Source organism: Pecten maximus, chromosome 19 (genome assembly GCF_902652985.1).
Source record: "Pecten maximus chromosome 19, xPecMax1.1, whole genome shotgun sequence".
In the NCBI taxonomy this organism is placed as follows: domain Eukaryota; kingdom Metazoa; phylum Mollusca; class Bivalvia; order Pectinida; family Pectinidae; genus Pecten; species Pecten maximus.
The window spans coordinates 24,342,416-24,366,867 of NC_047033.1; the positions used below are offsets into that span (position 1 = coordinate 24,342,416).

Consider the following 24,452-nt stretch of genomic DNA (forward strand, 5'->3'; position numbering starts at 1 on the left):
TCGGGTAGGGATGATATATGGAAGGGTTATCGGGTAGGGATGATATATGGAAGGGTTATCGGGGTAGGGATGATATATGGAAGGGTTATCGGGGTAGGGATGATATGTGGAAGGGTTATCGGGGTAGGGATGAGTTAGGGAAGGGTTACCGGGGTAGGGATTATATATGGAAGGGTTATTGGGGTAGGGATGATATATGGAAGGGTTATCGGGTAGGGATGATATATGGAAGGGTTATCGGGGTAGGGATGATATATGGAAGGGTTATCGGGGTAGGGATTATATATGGAAGGGTTATCGGGTAGGGATGATATATGGAAGGGTTATCGGGGTAGGGATGATATGTGGAAGGGTTATCGGGGTAGGGATGATATGTGAAAGGGTTATCGGGGTAGGGATGATATATGGAAGGGTTATCGGGGTAGGGATGTTATCAATACCAAAGCTGGCCAATACATAGTATGAAAGCAACTTTGTTTTAGTTCAAAATCTTCTTATTTCTAGTAAAAGTTCAGAGTTGCTGTCCAGAAAATTGCTGCCTTTTCAGATAAATTATTTTTCAAATACTTGTAACGTTAAATTTTGAAATATTTCAAATAATAAACTTTAAAATATTTCGAGATAAATTTTATGATGCATTTAAAAAAGATCTCCACAAAATCTAACACTATCTTATCCTTTGTGAAACAATCAGTTTGCTGGTAGCTGGTCTACATTTATTGTACAACCTCAAGGTTGATGTAAAAAAAAATCCATGGGTATTCTGTAGTCTTTTTGATAAAATCTTTCAGGACTTGTGGAGAAATATTAAAATTATTGTGAGTTAGGAATGATTTTGTGCTGCAAGTTTAAACAAATATTTCAAGTTTGATCTTATGTAATGTGAAATTAAAACGTCATAGATTGGATTTCATGGAGTTCAAATAGAAATCACAAAAACTGATCTTAGTACATGTATGTAACAGAATGTTCTTCATTCTCAATATCAATATCAGGACTGATATTTCATGTAATAATGAAATGAATGATATCATTTTAAGCAGCTATCAGACAAATTATTGTTTAAATTACTGATTTTTTTCACTGAGCTTATATATCATCGAATATGTGTATGTGTTTTATCTTCAACTATTGACAGAAAATTTCTGATTCTAATTTAATATTTACATAATTATGCATGTACTTGACAGAAAGTATTGATCTGAAATGAAGTGTGTTAGAAATTAGAGCAAATAAATTTGGTAAAAAGGAAATAAAATTGTCTCCAACACGTATATTTCATGTATAGAAAATGTTATTTCAAAACTGATCACACAACTGATTTATGAATAATAAATCTAATCTATATCACCGAACTTTTATATAGTTGGTACATCTGAGAAGATAATTTTAAAACAGTATTTACCATGTCACAACATTAGACATTTGCACTGCTTGAAGATACATACATGTTATGATAATCAGAAACGTAGAAAATTTCTGAAAAAGATTGTAGACAAGAGAGAATTGTTTGCAATTTCTTGTTTCTCTACTGCTTAAGTAGGATTTGTGATCAGGTATGTTCAGAGAAGTCTTGTCAATATTTGTTATTCATAAAGTGTTGATGTAAACACCTTGACCTTCACGTTTAAGGTCAGGTGAGCTTGTTTCATCTGTCTTGATGTATCGTGGTTTCGTTCAATATTGTAGCATTCTTTCATTATTATAGTGAGATGTGTATTGCATATTAATTTATCTTCTCGGTATCGCTAGGCCAAGTTTTTGTACAATTTTTAGCATATTTTTTTTGTACATGCATTTTGTGAGAAGGAAATATCCTACATGAATACGTGATGTCATAGCTGAAATAAAGCTCTTAAACTATTACTATGGTCAGCATTTTCTTTTTATGCGCCTTACTTGTGTGACTCATGTTATTGTATGGTACTACCAACCAAATCATTTAACAGTCGTTTGTCATAGCTCTGCCTGTCTTATCTAAGATTTTAGCTCACCAGTTACGAGTAAATAACCTTATAATGTCCCCTGGTGTCCACACCAGAACAGTTCAACAGATAGCTTGACCAGTTGACCAGTGCACTGACCTAATGCTATCCCCCACGTCTGTGTCAGAACAGTTCAACAGATAGCTTGACCAGTTGACCAGTGCACTGACCTAATGCTATCCCCCACGTCTGTGTCAGAACAGTTTAACAGATAGCTTGACCAGTTGACCAGTGCACTCACCTAATGCTGTCCCCTATTGCTATGTCAGAACAGTTCAACAGCAAGCTTGACCAATTGACCAGTGCACTGAGCTAATGCTGTCTCCCAGCATCTGTTAGAACAGTTCAACAGCAAGCTTGACCAGTTGACCAGTGCACTGACCTAATGCAGTCCCCTAGCGTCGATGTCAGAACAGTTCAACAGATAGCTTGACCAGTTGACCAGTGCACTGAGCATTCCAGCGTCCACGTCAGAACAGATCAACAGATGTCTTGACCAGTAATGTAACGAGTGCAATCCAGACTTTATGATAGTTGGTTTTGAATCCCGCTTGTAGAAATGTTCGGTAAAAAATGAAATCTTTAATATTTATTTGATTTAGTTTACAATGAAGAAACAATTTCATGTCAAAAACAAAATAAATGCCTTCTACATGTAAATTATAAAGTGTTAGAATTTCAAAAAAATTCTTCATTTAAATGGATGTAAATTACAACCCTCACATGGTATTTGAGGTATCCAAAACATATTAACAGAATGATGTTGAATTATTTGTTTATTTTATCAACAATCTTAAAATTCCATTTTCTGTCATTTTCATGATGATGTCATTCCGTTTACTGTTTTGGTGCCATTCAGCCGAGCACAGGTGCTGATTCTACTTCATACAGAAGAAACCCGGAGAATGAGGTGAATCTGCTATGTAAGTAAGTCTCCATAATTATCAGCCTTTTGAACCCAGACATGGTCTCCTTTGTCAAGTTGGGCTGTGACAAGGTTCCCACCTATGCAAATGAGAAAAGCATGTTTAACGCACATGATGGACCCAACAGCACATCAAATCTAATTTGGTTATCAATGATATGCAGTGTTCTATGTTTAAGGTATTGACACACTACAGCCAACTAGCTGAACTCCCAACATAGTTAAAAGGCTGCATGTATGTCACTTTAGACGTTCCCTACTGGTGAAGCCGGAGGAAGTATATATTTCTTCTTTGTTAGCTCACCGGTTACAAGTAATCGTGAGCTAATGCTGTCACCCCAGTATACACCTCATGCCCTTCTAATTTGGTTTATACATTCATTAGATGTCTAGGAGTGATGTTATGGCAAAATCATGTAGAACAAAAAAGTGATTTTTTCACATTTTACCATTTTGTTGACTTAATTTTTTTGGCACCAAAACTCACTTTAAAGTTTTGGGGGTGAGTCCAAAAGTATACACCTATCACCCTTCTAATTTGGTTTATACATTCATTAGAGATCCAGGAGTGATGTTGTGGCAAAATCATGCAGTTTTTTTTTTTTTTTTTTTTTTGCATTTTACCATTTAGTGGACTTACCTTTTTTGGCACGAAAACCCACTTTAAAGATTTTGGGGTTAGTTTTGGAAAGCTTGTAAGTCCACGCCCTTTTTCTTTGGTTTATACATCCATTAGAGGTCTAGGAGCGATATTATGTGACATGCAATTTCAAAATGACATGCTTAAACATAGATAAACAAGAGGCCCATGGGGCCTGTATCGCTCACCTGATTGGATTTGACCAAATGTCAAAATAATGTTCATGTTCAATTTGTTAATACATATACTCTCTAAGGGACTGAAAGACCCTACGGATTATTTTTACAACCTAATTGTGTTTGAAGAAACTAAGTCCCTTAGGGTGGGGAAAGACCCTTGGGCCTATTTTTACATCAGAATTGTGTTATCCCTTAATGTCCAGCAATGTTATACATAATTATGAGATGGAGAGTCACAGTAACCATTTATGCAAAATCTGTTCCACTTTCACCAAGGATGTTTCTGACCAAATTGGGTTCAAATCCATTTAAAACTTTATGACTAGGAGCAATATAAAGACAGATCTCTATTTCCCCTATTTGCCCCCCCCCCCTCAGGCCCCTGGGGATTCAGAGTAAAAAATTATACAAACTCAGTACCCCTTCCCCCAAGGATGTTCCTAACCAAATCTAATTAAAATCCATGAAAAATGTTATGACCAGTAGTGATTTAAAGACTAATCTCTATTTTCCCTATTTGGCTCCGCCCCTCAGGCCCCTGGGGGTTCAGAGTAAAAATGTATACAAACTCTATTCCCCTTCTCAGGACATGTAGGACGTCGACCAAAGCCATGTATTGTTACACGTAGTACGTCGACCAAACCATGTATTGATACATGTAGGACGTCGACCAAACCATGTATTGATACATGTAGGACGTCGACCAAACCATGTATTGATACGTGTAGGATGTCGACCAAACCATGTATTGATACGTGTAGGACGTCGACCAAACCATGTATTGATACATGTAGGATGTCGACCAAACCATGTGTTGATACGTGTAGGACGTCGACCAACCCATGTGTTAATACGTGTAGGACGTCGACCAACCCATGTGTTAATACGTGTAGGATGTCGACCAAACCATGTGTTGATACTTGTAGGACGTCGACCAAACCATATGTTGATACGTGTAGGACGTCGACCAAACTATGTGTTGATACATGTAGGACGTCGACCAAACCATGTATTGATACATGTAGGACGTCGACCAAACCATGTATTGATACATGTAGGACGTCGACCAAACCATGTATTGATACATGTAGGACGTCGACCAAAACATGTGTTGATACATGTAGGACGTCGACCAAACCATGTATTGATACATGTAGGACGTCGACCAAACCATGTGTTGATACATGTAGGATGTCGACCAAAACATGTGTTGATACGTGTAGGATGTCGACCAAACGATGTATTGATACATGTAGGACGTCGACCAAACGATGTATTGATACATGTAGGACGTCGACCAAACGATGTATTGATACATGTAGGACGTCGACCAAACCATGTGTTGATACTTGTAGGACGTCGACCAAACCATATGTTGATACGTGTAGGATGTCGACCAAACGATGTATTGATACATGTAGGACGTCGACCAAACGATGTATTGATACATGAAGGACGTCGACCAAACGATGTATTGATACATGTAGGACGTCGACCAAACGATGTATTGATACATGTAGGATGTCGACCAAACGATGTATTGATACATGTAGGACGTCGACCAAACGATGTATTGATACATGTAGGATGTCGACCAAACGATGTATTGATACATGTAGGACGTCGACCAAACCATATGTTGATACATGTAGGACGTCGACCAAACCATGTATTGATACATGTAGGATGTCGACCAAACCACGTATTGATACATGTAGGATGTCGACAAATCCATGTATTGATACTTGTAGGATGTCGACCAAACCATGTGTTGATACCTGTAGGACGTCGACCAAACCATGTATTGATACGTGTAGTATATCGACCAAACCGTGTATTGATACGTGTAGTATATCGACCAAACCATGTATTGATACGTGTAGTATATCGACCAAACCATGTATTGATACGTGTAGTATATCGACCAAACCATGTATTGATATGTGTAGTATATCGACCAAACCGTGTATTGATACGTGTAGTATATCGACCAAACCATGTATTGATACGTGTAGTATATCGACCAAACCATGTATTGATACGTGTAGGATGTCGACCAAACCATGTATTGTTACACGTAGGACGTCGACCAAACCATGTGTTGATACGTGTAGTATATCGACCAAACCATGTATTGATAGTGTAGGACGTCGACCAAACCATGTGTTGATACATGTACAACTGTAGGACGTCGACCAAACCATGTGTTGATACATGTAGGACGTCGACCAAACCATGTATTGATACATGTAGGATGTCGACCAAACCATGTGTTGATACATGTAGGACGTCGACCAAACCATGTATTGATATATGTAGGATGTCGACCAAACTATGTGTTGATACCTGTAGGACGTCGACCAAACCATGTGTTGATATATGTAGGACGTCGACCAAACCATGTGTTGATACATGTAGGATGTCGACCAAACCATGTATTGATACTTGTAGGATGTCGACCAAACCATGTATTGATAAATGTAGTACGTCGACCAACCCATGTGTTAATACGTGTAGGACGTCGACCAAACCATGTATTGATACGTGTAGGACGTCGACCAAACCATGTATTGATACGTGTAGGACGTCGACCAACCCATGTGTTAATACGTGTAGGACGTCGACCAAACCATGTATTGATACATGTAGGACGTCGACCAACCCATGTGTTAATACGTGTAGGACGTCGACCAAACCATGTATTGATACATGTAGGATGTCGACCAAACCATGTATTGATACGTGTAGGACGTCGACCAAACCATGTATTGATACATGTAGGATGTCGACCAAACCATGTATTGATACGTGTAGGATGTCGACCAAACCATGTATTGATACATGTAGGACGTCGACCAAACCATGTATTGATACATGTAGGACGTCGACCAACCCATGTATTGATACGTGTAGGACGTCGACCAAACCATGTATTGATACGTTTAGGATGTCGACCAAGCCATGTATTGATACGTGTAGGACGTCGACCAAACCATGTGTTGATACGTGTAGGACGTCGACAAAATCATGTATTGATACTTGTAGGACGTCGACAAAACCATGTGTTGATTCATGCAGGACGTCGACAAAACCATGTGTTGATACGTGTAGGACGTCGACCAAACGATGTACTGATACTTGACGGACGTTGATCGAAGCATGTATTGATATATTTAGGACGCCGATCAAACCATGTGTTGATCTTCAAATCTTATGTGCAGGACGTCGACCAAACACTCTTGCTGTGATATAAACATTTTGACCTACCTGTACTATCCCGGTCAGAATAGCCGTCACCAAGTCGACCTCTCGTTGACCAGAGGCTCGAGTCAAAGGCACCGGTGTCTTCAGTCATCAGGTTCCAATAGAAACAGTACACTCCACTTAGAGGTACGACGAAGATGCCATCCCCACGGTTGTAGCCATTCCCATGGTTGAGAAGGATATGGTCATACACGATAGGTCTACCTCGGGTGATCGTATGTAGATCACTGCTCAACTCGGCAGTGAAAGCCACTCCGGCCAAGTCCTGAAGCTGCCGTCTATCACCTTAAACAATAACATTTCATAAATATCATATTGGGGACGATGTTTTTTATTGATTGATTTTTTGTTTGTTTGTTTGTTTGTTTGTTTTTGTTTTTGTTATGGCTTATCAACTGATGGATGAGTTAGATTGATAAGTTGTGAGCCTCGTATTGAAGGAGGTACTCAAGGATGTTCTTTTTAAGTCCTACTATTCTCTGACTATATAGGGCCGTGTACCCAAGGACTGGTCTCATTTGGTTAGTTTATATCGACGAGTTAGCACTCAAGAAACAAGACAAGCGGCTTTTGCACAAAATCGGTTAGGGTTAAGGTTAGGTTTAGGGTGAAAGAGTCTGTCATTGCCATGGCCGCCATTCACGATTGTGACTTTAAATTTATTGAGCATTTGCCTTATTCACCTGATCTCACTTTATCAGACTTTCATTTATTTCCAAAACTGAAAACAGCTTTTTCAGGCACCCTTACCCCTAACATGCAGTGGATGACTTTCTGAACAGCCAAGAAAACTTCTTCTATAAAAGTGGCATTGAGGCCCTTAAACACCGCTGGCAAAAGTGTATAGATACTGAAGGGGATTATGTTGAAAAATAATACAAAATGTCCGGCAAAATTCAAATCCTTCAATATGAGGCTCACAACATATCAATCAGCCCTCATGTATTATGCTTTTTTTCTTTTTTTTTTGCTGGAACTCGTCAGTGATCGGGACAGCAAAAAGAAAAGATGAAAACTTTGTAGGTAAGTCATTCAAGTATTTCGCTGTCAGAGTTGTGATAAAAAATATTTTTCGTGCTTACGTGATGCGCCGGTGTGAGGTTTTTGTCCAACAATGCCTTTGAGATTTTGGATTTCCTCGGCCATCATTTCGTTACTTCTCTTCAGTTTTGCCATTTCAGATTTTATCTCGCTCAACTCCTGTATGATGTCGCCATCTGACTCGGCCGAAACGCAAAGATATAGGCCGACTAATAGACAAAGTATGCCATTTTTCCTCAACATGGCTGCAATAAGCACCGTATCGAATCTGTGTCCAACACGTTTTCACACCAGTATATATATCGTTATCTTAAAGGTATCAACTATATTTAGATAAAATGTCATTGTATGTTCCGGATATAACGAGACAATGCGTCCTTGAGCCAGTTTTTAGCTCACCTGGTCCGAAGGACCAAGGTGAGCTTATGCCATACCGTTGCGTCCGTCGTCCGTCCGTCCGTCCGTCTGTCGTCCGTCTGTCGTCCGTCGTCCGTCCGTCCGTCCGTCCGTCCGTCAACAATTGACTTCTTCTTCATAACCACACATCAGAATTTGACCAAATTTGGTCAGAAGCATCCCTATGGGTAGGGGACTCAGAATTGTACAAATGATGGGGCTGACCCCCTGGGGGCCTCTGGGGCGGGGCCAAAAGGGGTCATTTTTGCGGTATTGATATAAACGACTTCTTCTCTGAAACCAAGCAATTTCTATCACTCATATTTGCCTGGTAGCATCATTATGGGGTGGGGATTCAAAATTGTACAAATGATGGGGCTGACCCCCCAGGGGCCTGAGGGGTGGGGCCAAATTTGGTCAATCGGGCTATATTCATATAATTGACTTCTTCTCTGGAACAAAACAATGGATATCTCTCATATTTTAATGGTAGCATCACCTTGGGGTAGGAATTTGAAATTGTACAAATGACGGGGCTGACCCCCTGGTGTCTGAGGGGCGGGGCCAAAAGGGGTCAGTTTTACAGAATTGATATAAACGACTTCTGCTCTGAAACTAAACAATGGATATCACTTATATTTACCTGGTAGCATCCCTATGGAGTGGGGATTCAAAATTGTACAAATGGTGGAGCTGACCCCCAAGGGGTCTGAGGGGCGGGGCCAAAAGGGGTCAATTTGGCTCTCTTAATATAAACGACTTCTTCTCTGAAACCAAGCAATGGATATCGCTCATATTTGCCTGGTAGCATCACTATGGGGTGGGGATTAAAAATTGTACAAATGATGGAGCTGACCCCCCGGGGGCCTGAGGGGCGGGGCCAAATGTGGTCAATTGGGATATATTGATATTAGCGACTTCTTCCTCTGAAACCAAGCAATGGATATTGCTCATATTTGCCTGGTAGCATCACTATTGGGTGGGCATTCAAAATTGTACAAATGGTGAGGCTGACCCCCCGGGGGCCTGAGGGGCGGGGCCAAGAGGGGTCAATTTGGCTGAATTGATTTGAACAACTTCTTTTCTGAAACTAAGCAAGAGATATCGCTCATATTTGCCTGGTAGCATCCTTTTGGGTAGGGATTCAAAATTTTATAAAGGAAGGAACTGACCCCCACTCCCCCCGGGGTGCAGAAGGCGGAGTCAAAAGGGGTCAATTGGTTTAAACAACTTCTTTTCTGAAACTAAGCAATGGATATCACTCACATTTGTGTGGTAGCATCCCTATGGGGTTGTGCCAAAAGTTAATTTTATTTCATGGATTAATGCATTTTTTGACATCAAATCCTCACGTACCCATATAAAATGCCTATGATATATTGACCTAGCAATACCAGTGACAAATACACTTCATCATTCTTGTTTCATATCTCATGAAATCCAGGTGAGCGATACAGGCCCTCTGGGCCTCTTGTTTTAATCTCCTGTCAACTTGGCATATATTTAGGTGCTGGGGGTGTATGAGAAATTACAGACCAAGAAATTGACTTCCCCACCCCAACTCTCTCCCTCGTGATACTTACAAGATTACCCCGGGAACAATAGTAAAGTAAAAAGTTTATATACGAAAATGACTTGCTGTCTTCTTTATGCCGAATTTGTAGAAATTGATTTTTTTTTTATAATTTACTTTTTATTCAGTTTTTCAGCAATACAATGTACATTATATATGATATGACTTGCTCATATTTACTGTTCACACAAACACATCTAAACCTGTCCACACAAAACCAGCTACAATATAGATATATATATAGACTATACAGTTATTAATTACTGTATTATCAATCACACATACACACCATCACATATGCACACACAAACCCTCACACACATTTTGCTAGAAAAAACATTTTACAATTTCTATACTATATACATGTAATGATTTTATTATCCAACTACACACATCACTCCATACACATATACAAAATATGCTAGAAAATATATCAATCTTATACACACATACAAAATATGCTAGAAATCATATCAATCTTATACACACATACAAAGTATGCTAGAAAATATATCAATCTTATGCACATCACTTCATACACACATACAAAATATCCTACCATGTTTAAAAGAAATTGGTTGAAAAAATGTAGATCTCTCAGGAAAAGATCGAATACCGAAAAAAAGCAGTTGAATTGGATTTTTTTTCTAGGAGACACAACTTCATATCAGGATTATAATGTCTTCCAAGTTTCAAAGAGACAGATAAAAAAAATTAAGGAGGAGATTGCCGGACAAAATCAAATTCTGAAATAAACAAAGGACAAAAATGATTGAATCAATATCATTTCCATGCATGCATAACCTCATATCATGATCAAAAGCTCACAAAGTTTCAAAGAAATCGGTCGATATGAATAGGAGGGGTTGCCGGCCAAACGAAAGTTTACGCCGGACGGATCGACGGACACACAACGCCATACCATGATACTCCTGTCATTTTTTAAACCAATTTCCTTTAAACTTTAAAGGCATTATGGGTAATTATGATATTGGTATGTTTGTCCGGAAAGAATTTTGATGCAGCGGTTTTTGCAAAAGTTATTGCCATTTGTTCATTTCACTATTTGATTTTTGTTTGGAGATTTCCTCTTACATTTTTCGACCGATTTTTTTTAACAATTTATAATGTATTAGAATCATGATTATACCTTATCGATATAAAGTTACGTTACTGTAGGAGAATTGAAACAACTAAAGTAACTAATTCTGTTTTCAATCAATTTTTTTCATTAATATCATAGTAATATACTTGTCTTTTTTTAAATTCTACGTAATTAAGTTATGATTTAGTTAAATATAATACCTTAATATCGCCTGATTCAGTTGATCAGTATCCACCGGTACATGTGTACTCATGCGGGTGGATTTATACACAGTTATGTTGACGTTTGGACGTGTGCGTGTACATTTACATGTGTAGGGATTAGTTTGTTCATTAATACATGTGTGTTATATTTATCTGTTTACTACACAATCCGTGATTTATTTTCCTATGAAGTGACTGGTTCATATAAACAGTTTACCGAAGTTAATTGTCACCGGCGCCTGTGTTTCAGCAGTAATCGGCACAGTTTCCCTATCATTGTGTGAAAGAGAAATGGAAAATGCCGAGTGTCCCGTCAGGATTCGAACCACGGGTCCCCGGCGTGATAATCCACGGCCATCTACCCCCAGGACCAAAGACGCATATTCCGTCGACTGCGCGAAAACACATATTTAACTATATACAAGCCTCACCAATTCACTCCTTTTACAACTGGTACACTATGCATACATTACAGAAAAACTCAGACTTCAGTTTTACGAAGGTATTTCCCATTTTTATACAAATATATAGTATTTCTGATGCAAAAAAAAAAGAAGTAAAAATGGTGCCGTATGATACTATTAGTGACTTCCGCTGTCAGTATGATGTGACCGGGTGTGTTTACTGTCTTGTATGCTATTCCAGTGTGACAGGACTATAAAAACACCCGTCAGTTACTACATCATACATGAACACTGTCTTTCTATGGCCTCTGTTGTTTCGAGACGTAAAACTCAATGAAACTGTCATCGCAGTTCAGTTAATGCTATAAATTTGACTGTACTCTGATGTCACACTTATTGTTATAGTTTTTACTATATATATATAATATATACTCTGACGTCACACTTATTGTTATAGTCGTGACTATATATTATATAATTAAAAGTAAATAATGCCCTTGTGATGTATACATAGTAATAATAAATAAAAAAAACAACAGAAAATCACAAGCGCTTTCACATGCTTTGAGAACCTGAAGAGCTTGCTCTCAAAGCATGTGAAAGCGCTTGTGATTTTCTGGTTTGTGTTTTTTTATTATCATTTATATATATATATACATACTCTGATGTCACGCTAATTGTTAGGTTTTGTATTTAATCGGATTGCTCATTTCAAATATGCACTAATTAGAGACTTAGACGGATTGGCGACTTCAGTTAAACAAACATGTATGTACGACCATGCTCAAAGCTATCAAAAACGGCGCGCGCTATATACCGGGGTACATCAAGTTATGTTACAATTCGTCCAATTACGTTGTTTGCGGTTCAGTAAAGCTTTAATTGACAGTCTGTATGAAAGGAGAGATAATCTTACTCAAAAAGTACAAAAAATCGTCAGTGTCCAGACGGCAAGTAAATCTTATAACATATATACCACGTGTGTCCGTATTAATAAACTTGGTTAATTTTTTTGTCAGTTATAAATTTGAATCAGTGTTATTTGTAACACGTACTGTGTGACAATATTTACACGGGCTTAGCTTCGTCTACTTTAATATTAAGTGAAATCGAAGAAAGTTCTCGAGTTCGTTACCAAGGGCGATATGTAAACAATTACACGTACGTACGTACGATTGTCCAGTGTTCATTGATTCGTGACACTGACCGGTCTGGACACATTATCGTTCGAGATCATGGTCAATGAAAAGTGACAGTAGTATACGGGTACACGTTTACTCTAATCAGGTCCGTGGACACGTTCTCCATGCGGTATGTACATATATAAGTTTAATTGTATATATAGTATTGTTTAATTATTACGATATGTAGATTCATCAGTTTTCATTTATTACATCTATGATGTTATTAGTTTAACACGAATACGTCTCTTATAATTCCGGATAATATTACAGGACATGCTTTGTTGATTAGCTGTACGGTTTACATGTGTGGTAATACAGCGAGCTGTGAGCAGTGTTATGTGCTGTGATATTACAACACTTTTTGACTACGTTGTTGCTAATGTGACGATACCTACTACTTTATGACACCATAAACTCAAAAAGTGACGTCAGAAGAAAAATGCATGGTTGCCGTGAAACCGAAACTTGTTAAGTCTCGATACCCCCTAAATCGGTGTCACTCTTGACCTATAGCTTTTGTTTGCCTGGTGTAGATGCTCCTCTTTAAATCCCGAACTTCAACTTTTGGCTTTATGACCATAGATAAAACCACTCTTATCAAGTTTGTGTGTAGTGGGAGGGGGCGTTTCTTCCCCGAGAAGTTTTCATATTGTGTTGATAGTGCTAAAACGACTCTGCGACATATCTGTCAAATCTCCCATGACACCGTCTAGTGTGGCACTGTGTAGCAAGCTGGTAATGAAAGTTACCCGTGATGAACCAGGATACGATAGTTTACGCGTGATGAACCAGGTTACGATAGTTTACATGTGATTAACCAGGTTACGATAGTTTACACGTGATTAACCAGGTTACGATAGTTAACGTTTGATGAACCAGGTTACGATAGTTTACATATGATTAACCAGGTTACGATAGTTTACACGTGATTAACCAGGTTACGATAGTTTACACGTGATGAACCAGGTTACGATAGTTTACACGTGATTAACCAGGTTACGATAGTTAACGTTTGATGAACCAGGTTATGATAGTTTACACGTGATGAACCAGGTTACGATAGTTTACGTGTGATGAACCAGGTTATGATAGTTAACGTTTGATGAACCAGGTTACGATAGTTTACGTGTGATTAACCAGGTTACGATAGTTAACGTTTGATGAACCAGGTTATGATAGTTTACACGTGATTAACCAGGTTACTATAGTTTACACGTGACGAACCAGGTTACTATAGTTTACACGTGACGAACCAGGTTACTATAGTTTACACGTGATTAAGCAGATTACGATAGTTTACGTGTGACGAACCAGGTTACGATATTTTACACGTGATTAACCAGGTTATGATAGTTTACACGTGATTAACCAGGTTACGATAGTTTACGTGTGATTAACCAGGTTACGATAGTTAACGTGTGATAAACCAGGTTACGATCGTTTACACGTGATGGACCAGTTTACGATAGTTTATCTGTGATGATCCAGGTTACTATAGTTTACACGTGATGAACCAGATTACGATAGTTTACACGTGATGAACCAGGTTACGATAGTTTATGTGTGATGAACCAGGTTACTATAGTTTACACGTGATGAACCAGATTACGATAGTTTACACGTGATGAACCAGGTTACGATAGTTTATGTGTGATGAACCAGGTTACTATAGATTATGTGTGATGAACCAGGTTACGATAGTTTATGTGTGATGAACCAGGTTACTATAGTTTACACGTGATGAACCAGGTTACGATAGTTTACACGTGATGAACCAGGTTACGATAGTTTACGTGTGATGAACCAGGTTACGATAGTTTATGTGTGATGAACCAGGTTACGATAGTTTATGTGTGATGAACCAGGTTACGATAGTTTATGTGTGATGAACCAGGTTGCGATAGTTTACACGTGATGAACCAGATTACGATAGTTTACACGTGATGAACCAGGTTGCGATAGTTTACACGTGATGAACCAGATTACGATAGTTTACACGTGATGAACCAGGTTACTATAGTTTACACGTGATTAACCAGGTAACGATAGTTTATGTGTGATGAACCAGGTTACGATAGTTTATGTGTGATGAACCAGGTTACGATAGTTTACATGTGATTAACCAGGTTACGATAGTTTATGTGTGATGAACCAGGTTACGATAGTTTACCCGTGATTAACCAGGTTACGATAGTTTATCTGTGATGATCCAGGTTACGATAGTTTATGTGTGATTAACCAGGTTACGATAGTTTATCTGTGATTAACCAGGTTACGATAGTTTATCTGTGATGATCCAGGTTACGATAGTTTACACGTGATGAACCAGGTTATGATAGTTTACACGTGATGAACCAGGTTATGATAGTTTACACGTGATGAACCAGGTTACGATAGTTTACACGTGATGAACCAGGTTACGATAGTTTACACGTGATGAACCAGGTTACTATAGTTTACACGTGATGAACCAGGTTACGATATTTTACACGTGATTAACCAGGTTATGATAGTTTACACGTGATTAACCAGGTTACGATAGTTTAGGTGTGATTAACCAGGTTGCGATAGTTAACGTGTGATTAACCAGGTTACGATCGTTTACACGTGATGAACCAGGTTACGATAGTTTACACGTGATGAACCAGGTTACGATAGTTTACACGTGATGAACCAGGTTACTATAGTTTACACGTGATGAACCAGGTTACGATAGTTTATGTGTGATGAACCAGGTTGCGATAGTTTACGTGTGATGAACCAGGTTACGATAAGTTATGTGTGATTAACCAGGTAACGATAGTTTATGTGTGATGAACCAGGTTACGATAGTTTACGTGTGATTAACCAGATTACGATAGTTTATGTGTGATGAACCAGGTTACGATAAGTTATGTGTGATTAACCAGGTAACGATAGTTTATGTGTGATGAACCAGGTTACGATAGTTTACGTGTGATTAACCAGGTTACGATAGTTTATGTGTGATGAACAAGGTTACGATAGTTAACGTGTAATTAACCATGTTACGATAGTTTACGTGTGATTGACCATGTTACGATAGTTTACGTGTGATTAACCAGGTTACGATAGTTTACGTGTGATTTACCAGGTTACGATAGTTTACACGTGGTTAATCAGGTTACGATAGTTTACACGTGATTCACCAGGTTACGATAGTTTACACGTGATTCACCAGGTTACGATAGTTTACACGTGATTAACCAGGTTACGATAGTTAACGTGTGATGAACCAGGTTACGATAGTTTACCAGTGATTAACCAGGTTACTATAGTTTACACGTGATTGACCAGGTTACGATAGTTTACACGTGATTCACCAGGTTACGATAGTTTACGTGTGATGAACCAGGTTACGAAAGTTTACGTGTGATTAACCAGGTTACGATAGTTTACACGTGGTTAATCAGGTTACGATAGTTTACACGTGATTCACCAGGATACGATAGTTTACACGTGATTCACCAGGTTACGATAGTTTACACGTGATTCACCAGGTTACGATAGTTTACACGTGATTAACCAGGTTATGATAGTTTATACGTGATTAACCAGGTTGCGATAGTTTACACGTGATGAACCAGGTTACGATAGTTTACACGTGATTAACCAGGTTACGATAGTTTACACGTGATTTGATGAACTACACCATGGTACTCTAGCCAGATCACGTGATATCACGTTGTTTTGGAAGTTTTGATTTACACGTTATGTTTATCTGAAATGTACATTTGTTATACATCCACAAAATTCACAATAATAAATGATCTCCATGTAAATATTAATGATGTTTTTATGAATTTCAGTGTACTAACTAAATTACATATAAATATTAATTATCTCTTTTTTTTATCTAAAATTCACAGAATAATAACTGAACTACATTTGTACATTTAAATATCGATGACTTTTTTTTTTTAATAAAATTCACAGTAATAACTTAACTACATATATTTTTAATCTACAATATTTATCTGCAAAAAAAAATAAAACAATCAGAACAAATTGCGCAATGATAAATCGCACGTGCTAATGTTCTTTGTTTATATGTATGCAATGTTAAATCAAGTTACTTGTATCTTAATTGTATTTAGGTATGGACGTGTTTGCACGTGTATGTAGGTCTGTTAATTATTTTAATTTCAGATTTTAATTTCAGATTTTAATTTCAGATTTTCATTTCAGGTCCAATATGGCGGACGAAGTCGTATTGGACATGGGCGCCCGGGAGAAACCTCAGTCTCTGATGGAGAAGTTTCGCGAGCGTTACAACGACCAAGAAGTTGACAAACGAATCAAATTGTCCTCTCAGAGGTGGGTGAGAGGTCTGATGATATTTCAGGCCCCAACACAGCTCTTCATGTTTCATTACTACATCATCCCGTATTTGTTTGAAGATTACGACGAATGGACACAGTATTACCTCAAAGTTTTCGTCACGTACACCGCCATACAGTGCGTTATAAACTATCTCTGTACTATTCTGTACGATACTAGTATAACTAACACCAAAGACCGACCGGATTTGCCCGGACTGACCGACCGCTGGGAAAACCCGCCCGATCATTTTGTGCCGCTGTATAATAACCAAAACGGAGGCGCTATTCAGATGCAAATACCGGAAGAGGAAGATGAATCCGGATTTGAATGGAAATATTGTGAAATCTGTAAAATCTACAAACCGCCCCGAACTCATCACTGCAACTTGTGTAAAGTCTGTATTTTAAAACGTGACCACCATTGTTACATGGTGGGGAATTGTATCGGCTTTAAAAACCAGAGATACTTTGTGGTTTTGGCATTTTACGTGGCGTTAATTGGGTTGATTAGTGGGTATTTCCAATATAGGTACCTACAAGTGTTTTATTATCCGGACAGTTATTCTTGGACAGACTTCATCCCTCCAGTAGCCTTTTACCGCTGGTTATTCGGAACTGTGGACACCTTATCCTTACACGTATGTATCATGATACTGCACGTGTACCTGGAGTTCCTATTCGGATTCATTGGATTTATCTATTTCAATTCACAGTTGGCAATTATCTCGAAAGGAAAAACACTTTATGAAATGACAAAATTTATTCCTGTTCGAAACTTAAACAGTATTAATCGTAATTTTCGTTCTGTTTTTGGAGATTTTTGGGCTTTGAACTTCTTTTTCCCGATGCAGTTGATATTCCGCCAGAGGGACGACGGTAAAAACTGGGAAGGTATCAAACTCGATCATAATGCAAATCTACAAGCGAAAACGAACTGAAAGTGCGACAGTCTCCAGGGTTTGTTTATTTTGTAAAATTGACCAAGGAATTATTATTCTACAAGACAATAAAAAGTATTTATGGTTATGAAATAAATTTTCTGCGTTTATTAGATTTATGACAACATGAGGCACCATTAGTGGGCTACGTTTGTGTTGGAATTTTTACAACATAAAGCGCCATAACCGAGATATGTTTTGCAACGGACAGTCTGATTACTGTCTGATTACATGAAAATGTAGGGAAAAAATCGTTTACAGATTTGTCGACCAATCAGACTGCCCAATGAAAACCCACTCTACGACATAAAGCCCCCTACATCCGACAGTCAAGTCATTTCCCGCTAGTTCGACCGCTTTTGGTCCATTTTCTGATCTTAAATCATTGTCACACGGCAATAGGTTAACACGCGTTGATATAGGGATGCTTGACCAAAGTGTGTTACTGAAGTGTGTGTAAATTTGGTAATTTAGTCGAATTGAACTGAAATTCAAAGTTAATCTAAGCTAACCCTATCACTTCCGGTTTTCCAAGTGTTACACTTTGTTGATAACCAGGAATAAGAGCCAATATATAATGGTTTTTTTTTTCTGTAAATGCTACCCTATTGCAGACTCCTGTGATTTTCCCGTGCATTGTTAACACATCTTGATTATTTAGTAACACCTAGACCTTACCGGTATTCCCCTGTCAGGACTAACGGTTTTGACCAGAACAGGCCGCGTCGGTTAGCATGAAATGGTGAGAGACATGCTTTGTGTACTCAAACTGGTCCATTGCTTAGTGTTAATAATGTCAAAGATATAAGTAATCTCGGTAAATACATTAAATTTGTATTTAATACCGGCTCTCATTTCAGTATTATCACATGTGTGTAAACGTGTGCGTGTGTAAACGCGCGCGTGTGTGTAAACGTGTGTATGATTACATGCAATACTTTAACATGTTTATATGTATAAATATATATTTTGTATCTTATACACAAATTGATTTGATATGATTGATATGCATTCACGTCCAGTCAACACCCTCTCACAGATGTGTCAATTAGCAATGGTGCGCGTGCGCAAAATAAAATACGTCCGGTAAATATAATTAAAACAGATATTAACGCTTCCGTAAACGCAGGGTCACTGGTAAATACCCAGAACTCTCAGATATCAAAGTATGTTTACAAATGCCGGTAAAACATACACTATATTGTATTTTTGTTTATATACTGTACAGTACAGAAAAGTTCCAAGCGACCGCCGTCGGCAAGGCGGCCTCCGTTTTATCTAACACGATAATAATAATACGGATCACGGATTATTAAGTTTATACTTATTATAGCTTTTTATAATCATCAACGTCATAATCCAATTCCTCAAAACCACTTTATTCTTCTTTTGTTGTTTTTTTGTTTGTTTGTTTGTTTGTTTTTTGCAATCCGACGCCGTACGGCTATCACATCCTACCATATTGGCTGCCAGGGTTGCTGAATTTGTGACATATATATCAAAGCCAGACAAAATCTTATTCCCCGGAGGTGACCAGTTTACTGATCGTATCAAGGCATGAAAAGATGTCTTACTCGCCGTAGGTGACCAGTACCGGTATGATAATCGTGCATTACGGATATATTGCGGTACTGGATCGACAGTTTTATACTTGTTTCTTTGATAAAATAGATAAATAGATAAATAAAATAAAATAATTGTAACATTTTAATTCTCTTGACTCCCGGAACAGATTATGAAATTCTACACTTGGAAATATTTTGTGAACATCAATCAAGTTTAATGTCAATTGCCGCACCCACAGTATTTTATGAACCCATGAACATATTCACATATTCATTTTATTGATGAGGAAGGGGGAGGGGATATCTATGTAAGCCCCCGATCACTTTGCTTTGTTGAGTGAGGTAGGTACACCACAATGTAGACAACACTTCAAATAAAAAAAAAAAATGGTTGTTGACCGGGCAATGCATATGATAAAGAAAAACATGTAATTTTGAAATGGGGAAAAAAACGAGAGTAATGACATTCAAACGTATAAAAATCGACAAAGCCAAAGCAAGATACAGACTTGCGAGGAGTCTCTAGATACTTTGACCAGGTGTTCCGGAAAAGCAAGCGTCCTCTGCTTCACCGATGACACCTGCCTACAAATCTATGCTTCGTAAAACCAGGATGTTTACAATGACACCACTAGGCACATACAGGAGCAGCAAACACACGATTTGAAAAATATTTTGCAATCTTCCAAAGGAACATAACTTCGGGCAACCTATTGTTTTTCACGTTTTCTTTTCTTATTTGTCAAAAAATTTCATTTTTCTCACTGAAATGTATACATAATTATCATAATCGACATTTAAACTTTCCCTCAGGTGGAATACTTAGCGTGGTGATCTGAAGATAACATAAAGCATGGCGGTATTGACACAAGTACTATAATACCTGTCGGCAGTGTCGACCTGAGGACCAGCGACGTTTGGTATATGTACAGGACAGTTTTAATTTGGATATGGTTTCTACAATGAATAACACGAGACGTGCAGCGCTAGTTTGTAATAATCTATTAGAAATATTCCTTTTCGGAGGAAGGCAATTTGGATGGTTTGCCCTTGTTTTGATACTAAAACAGGAGAGCTTGTTTCAATTGCTGTGTATTCCGAGCGGTGACGGTAACTCTACTGGAGTAAACTCACAAAATGAAGACTGTTTTCGTCAAGACGAACAATTCAATTTGACACAAAAAGACGAAATACGACACAAAACCCGGACTGACAATCAAACGAGGATGAAAGACTTCTCAACAAAGATAAAAAGAACCTATTACAAATGCAAAGGAAATCCTGAAAAAAAAATGAAGCTGAATTCACCAAAATTGATAAACTATTGTCTATAAGGTGGTGATCGGGCTATTATTAAAAACTACGTTCGCCGGTACGCCGATACAGAATGTTACATGGAATTTCTAGTGTAGCTGAAAGAGGTTCGTCAGATCTGTAGATCTGCCTCATACAGAAAGTACCAGCAGTTAAACTAATACGTGTCTGTTAACTATGGGCAAATGTTAATGTCACAACGAAAGAGGTTTACTTGTGGGATGTAGCGGATGAAGCAGAAGTTTCCATCCAGAACATTAGATCATATTTGGCCCCTTTTCAATCTTTTCTGTTGTTCATTCTTTGTTTTTGTCTAATTCGCATTAATCACAGGTACTTGTTCACGTTTGTTCATATATATTTCCAATAGGGCGGCTCTGATACCGTTAAACCCCGGACGTCACAGGTCAGGGGTCACCGAAACGAGGTCAGCGGCCTTGGGCTTCAGGTGTGTTTTCGAGAAAAATCGCAATTACTCTAAAACTAAAGTCGCTATGAAAGTCGCACTTTCAGCATTTTATGTCTATCCTAAATTACATTTTATAAGGTTGATGTAGCAAATCGTTCCGGGTACACTTTAAGAGTCAATCAGAGTTGCTAGCGGTACGGTTTCAGTAGTTTTTGTTCCTATTATTTTTATTTTTCTAAGAGAGATTCCAGTGTAATTATGTTAAGGAGGAAAGTGAAGAGTATCAGAAACACGTGTTGTTACGCCGTCGTTTTTTTATAACAATCCGTTTCAGTAAGTAGTGACATGCTGACCTCATAAAGGAAGGAATCGGCGGTTAAATTAAACCAGACTTCTTGTGTCGTGTTCGATCTAAATTAGATAATAAATATGAGCTTGATTTATATCTGAACTTATGACACAAACAACCGGAATACTTTCTGACGTCGCTTACGCCTTTTCAATCTTTTCAAGAGCTATTTATTAAATCCTTTAATTTTAAGCCGTCATTTATTTATTTAAAAAAGAAATATTATCCCCTACTCCTGCTAAATCAACAAGGTGTAACTTGAAAAATCGGAAATGGGGGTCGAGTTTCGAAAAGATTGGATTTCAGTTTAATCTGACTAACATATCAAATACACACAACGTACCTTTGATTATAATCCTTAAATATCAACGCATGTTTTTCTTTCGTTGTGTGACAATGCTTTTAAAATGAGAAAATGGATTCAAAGCGGTCAGTTAGCGGACTATTCATCAACTGTGGGACGGAAGTCGGCTATCTATTTAGAGAGGTTTTGCAACAGGCAATCTGATTGGTCGACAGCTCTATAAACAATATTTACTATACTCGTCGACCAATCAGACTTCTCCTTTTAAAACAGCTCTAAGATAGATAGCCTACTTCCGTTCCACAGTCGTTGCATCGTCCGACCTTCATGAATTACACTTGGTTCAGCTTCATTCAATGTCGCAGGGACTGAATGATAAAAAGAGGAATACAGGGTCGGTCATAGAAGCAAGACGAAGAGAAAACGAATTGAAAACGTTTAAGTGGCCGTCAGATCGATATCGTAACCTAAATAATTTTCTGTGTAGAAATCCCGTCTTTTGATCGAGATGTTGGTATTTATTCATTATCATTATTAAATTTTATTTTAAGGCAAAATTCAAATCCTTCAATATGAAGCTCACCACATCAATCAGCCCTCGTATCGTTTAAAAATAACTAACGAGAGTAAAAAATACCATATCCAACAACCGTTTGTTGTGTATCCTCTATTTATCAAGCTGATAATATTGTCGTAGATATTTCACTGGTATCCTCAGGAGTTATGCAAAGAAAACCTCATAAATGGATTACTGTGTGTTTGGATTTTTTCATCCAAATTACTTCATGTTTTGATTTATCTTTGGGACTTATACAATAAACATTGTAAATGGAGTATACATATGATTTTGAGTATGTTTTGTATGTTGATAATTCATATTTTTTATGTGTACAATAAAATCTCTAACTATTTTCACCTTTTCAGTCTATCCTTTATTCTCGATACCCAGGGCTGGACAGTTGCGTTCTGAATTTTCCTTTGAAGTGAACACACACTGTATTATTCCTAAGACTGATATATCATACAATAAACTCGTTTCCTTCGTCATTGAAACTCATGACATGTCGCAAGCACGGGAGGCCGTCCTTGAATGACCTTAGCTGTTTATAGGACTTTTAGCACATAAAACTTTCATAGTTAAAATGAATCTGAGGTAATGAATGTGATGTTACTTCCGGTGTAACGTTGAAAATGGACCCCGTGGAAAATGGAACCCGGTTCCATTTTCAACGTTGAAAATGGAACCGGGATGCCGTGGAAAACGGACCCGCCTGTTGAAAATGGACCCCATCAGGTCTCTCTTTTCCACGTGTAGCCTGTTGAAAACGGAACCCGTTGAAAAGTGAGCCACATGTACATGTTTCTCTGAAAAATAGCACTGTTATAAGATACAAGTCTGTATACAATTAAACAAGCATACAATTTTGATCGATATTGATTAACAATTCGATCTTTGGTGACCCATATAATGACGTTTGGTATATATAAAATGTATACAATATTGATCAACATTGGTAAAACATTTGACCTTTGACCTTTGGTGACCCATATTATGACCTTTGACATAACTTATCACTGATAAATTATTCATCTAACACGTACACGATACTGATCGACACAGATTGACAATTTGACCTGTGACCTTTGGTGACCCATATAATGACCTTTGGTATAACTTATCACTGTTATCAGATATGCATATGACATGTACACGATATTGATCGACATTGGTTGATAATTTGACCTTTGACCTTTGGTGACCCATATAATGACCTTTGGTATATCTTTAAACTGTAATAGGATATGCATATAAAATGTACACAATATTGATCAACATTTCACCTTTGACCTCAGGGATCACCATGGCTTCAGATTTTACTATGGAGGAACCTGCGGGGACATTTTCCCAGCGCGCCGCCAAGACCAATATTAATTAATTAAAGGGAGATAATTTGTTTACATGAGTTATGTCCCTTTTCATTTTTAGGGAGATGATTTATTATACAGTAGTTATATCCCCTTAGAAATTGTTTTCAGAAATAATGATAAACTATTTTAATCCTGGTAATATGAATTTATTTATTCAATATGTAAGAAAAATAAATACAGTATTTACCAATCTCTGACTCATCCATATTTGTACATCCTTAAATAAATACATTGCTCGTTCTTCATTCTCTTTACCAACTCAGACTTTCTCAAACTCATGGTATCTCTCTATCTCTCTTTAAGATTACCAATTAAATGTTACTGATACACTTCCAAAGCTGAAGTTTCTTAAAATAATAAGCACTATGATATCACACTAAACACAATAACAATATGTAATGTCAC

The 24,452-nt window shown here is 37.8% G+C and overlaps 2 protein-coding genes across 3 annotated transcripts; one reads left to right on the forward strand and one right to left on the reverse strand.

Moving 5' to 3' along the window:
* Positions 1 to 2,564: 2,564 nt before the first annotated feature.
* LOC117317939 lies at positions 2,565 to 8,355 on the reverse strand. Its single transcript, XM_033872907.1, has 3 exons — positions 8,076 to 8,355; positions 6,997 to 7,278; positions 2,565 to 2,990 (listed from the first exon to the last, which is right to left on the reverse strand). Exons 1-3 carry the CDS (start codon positions 8,275 to 8,277, stop codon positions 2,905 to 2,907), a joined length of 570 nt encoding a protein of 189 aa, XP_033728798.1. The 5' UTR covers positions 8,278 to 8,355; the 3' UTR covers positions 2,565 to 2,904.
* Positions 8,356 to 12,918: 4,563 nt separating this feature from the next.
* Positions 12,919 to 19,506, forward strand: LOC117317941 (probable protein S-acyltransferase 6). Of its 2 annotated transcripts, none has more exons than XM_033872908.1 (2): positions 12,919 to 13,026; positions 17,106 to 19,506. In XM_033872908.1, the coding sequence occupies exons 1-2, from the start codon at positions 13,022 to 13,024 to the stop codon at positions 18,175 to 18,177; spliced, it is 1,077 nt and encodes a 358-aa protein (XP_033728799.1). In that variant the 5' UTR covers positions 12,919 to 13,021; the 3' UTR covers positions 18,178 to 19,506. The 2 variants fall into 2 exon arrangements, with proteins under 2 accessions (XP_033728799.1, XP_033728800.1); XM_033872909.1 differs by having other exon boundaries at positions 12,926 to 13,026; positions 17,093 to 19,506.
* Positions 19,507 to 24,452: the final 4,946 nt, after the last annotated feature.

Coding starts and splice junctions, on each gene's coding strand:
- LOC117317939 (XM_033872907.1), bottom strand. CDS start 8,277: ATGTTGAGGAAAAATGGCATACTTTGTCTATTAGTCGGCCTATATCTT. Junction 7,279..8,075: donor ACCTCACACCGGCGCATCAC/GTAAGCACGAAA, acceptor TTATTGTTTAAG/GTGATAGACGGCAGCTTCAG. Junction 2,991..6,996: donor TTCTGACCGGGATAGTACAG/GTAGGTCAAAAT, acceptor TCATTTGCATAG/GTGGGAACCTTGTCACAGCC.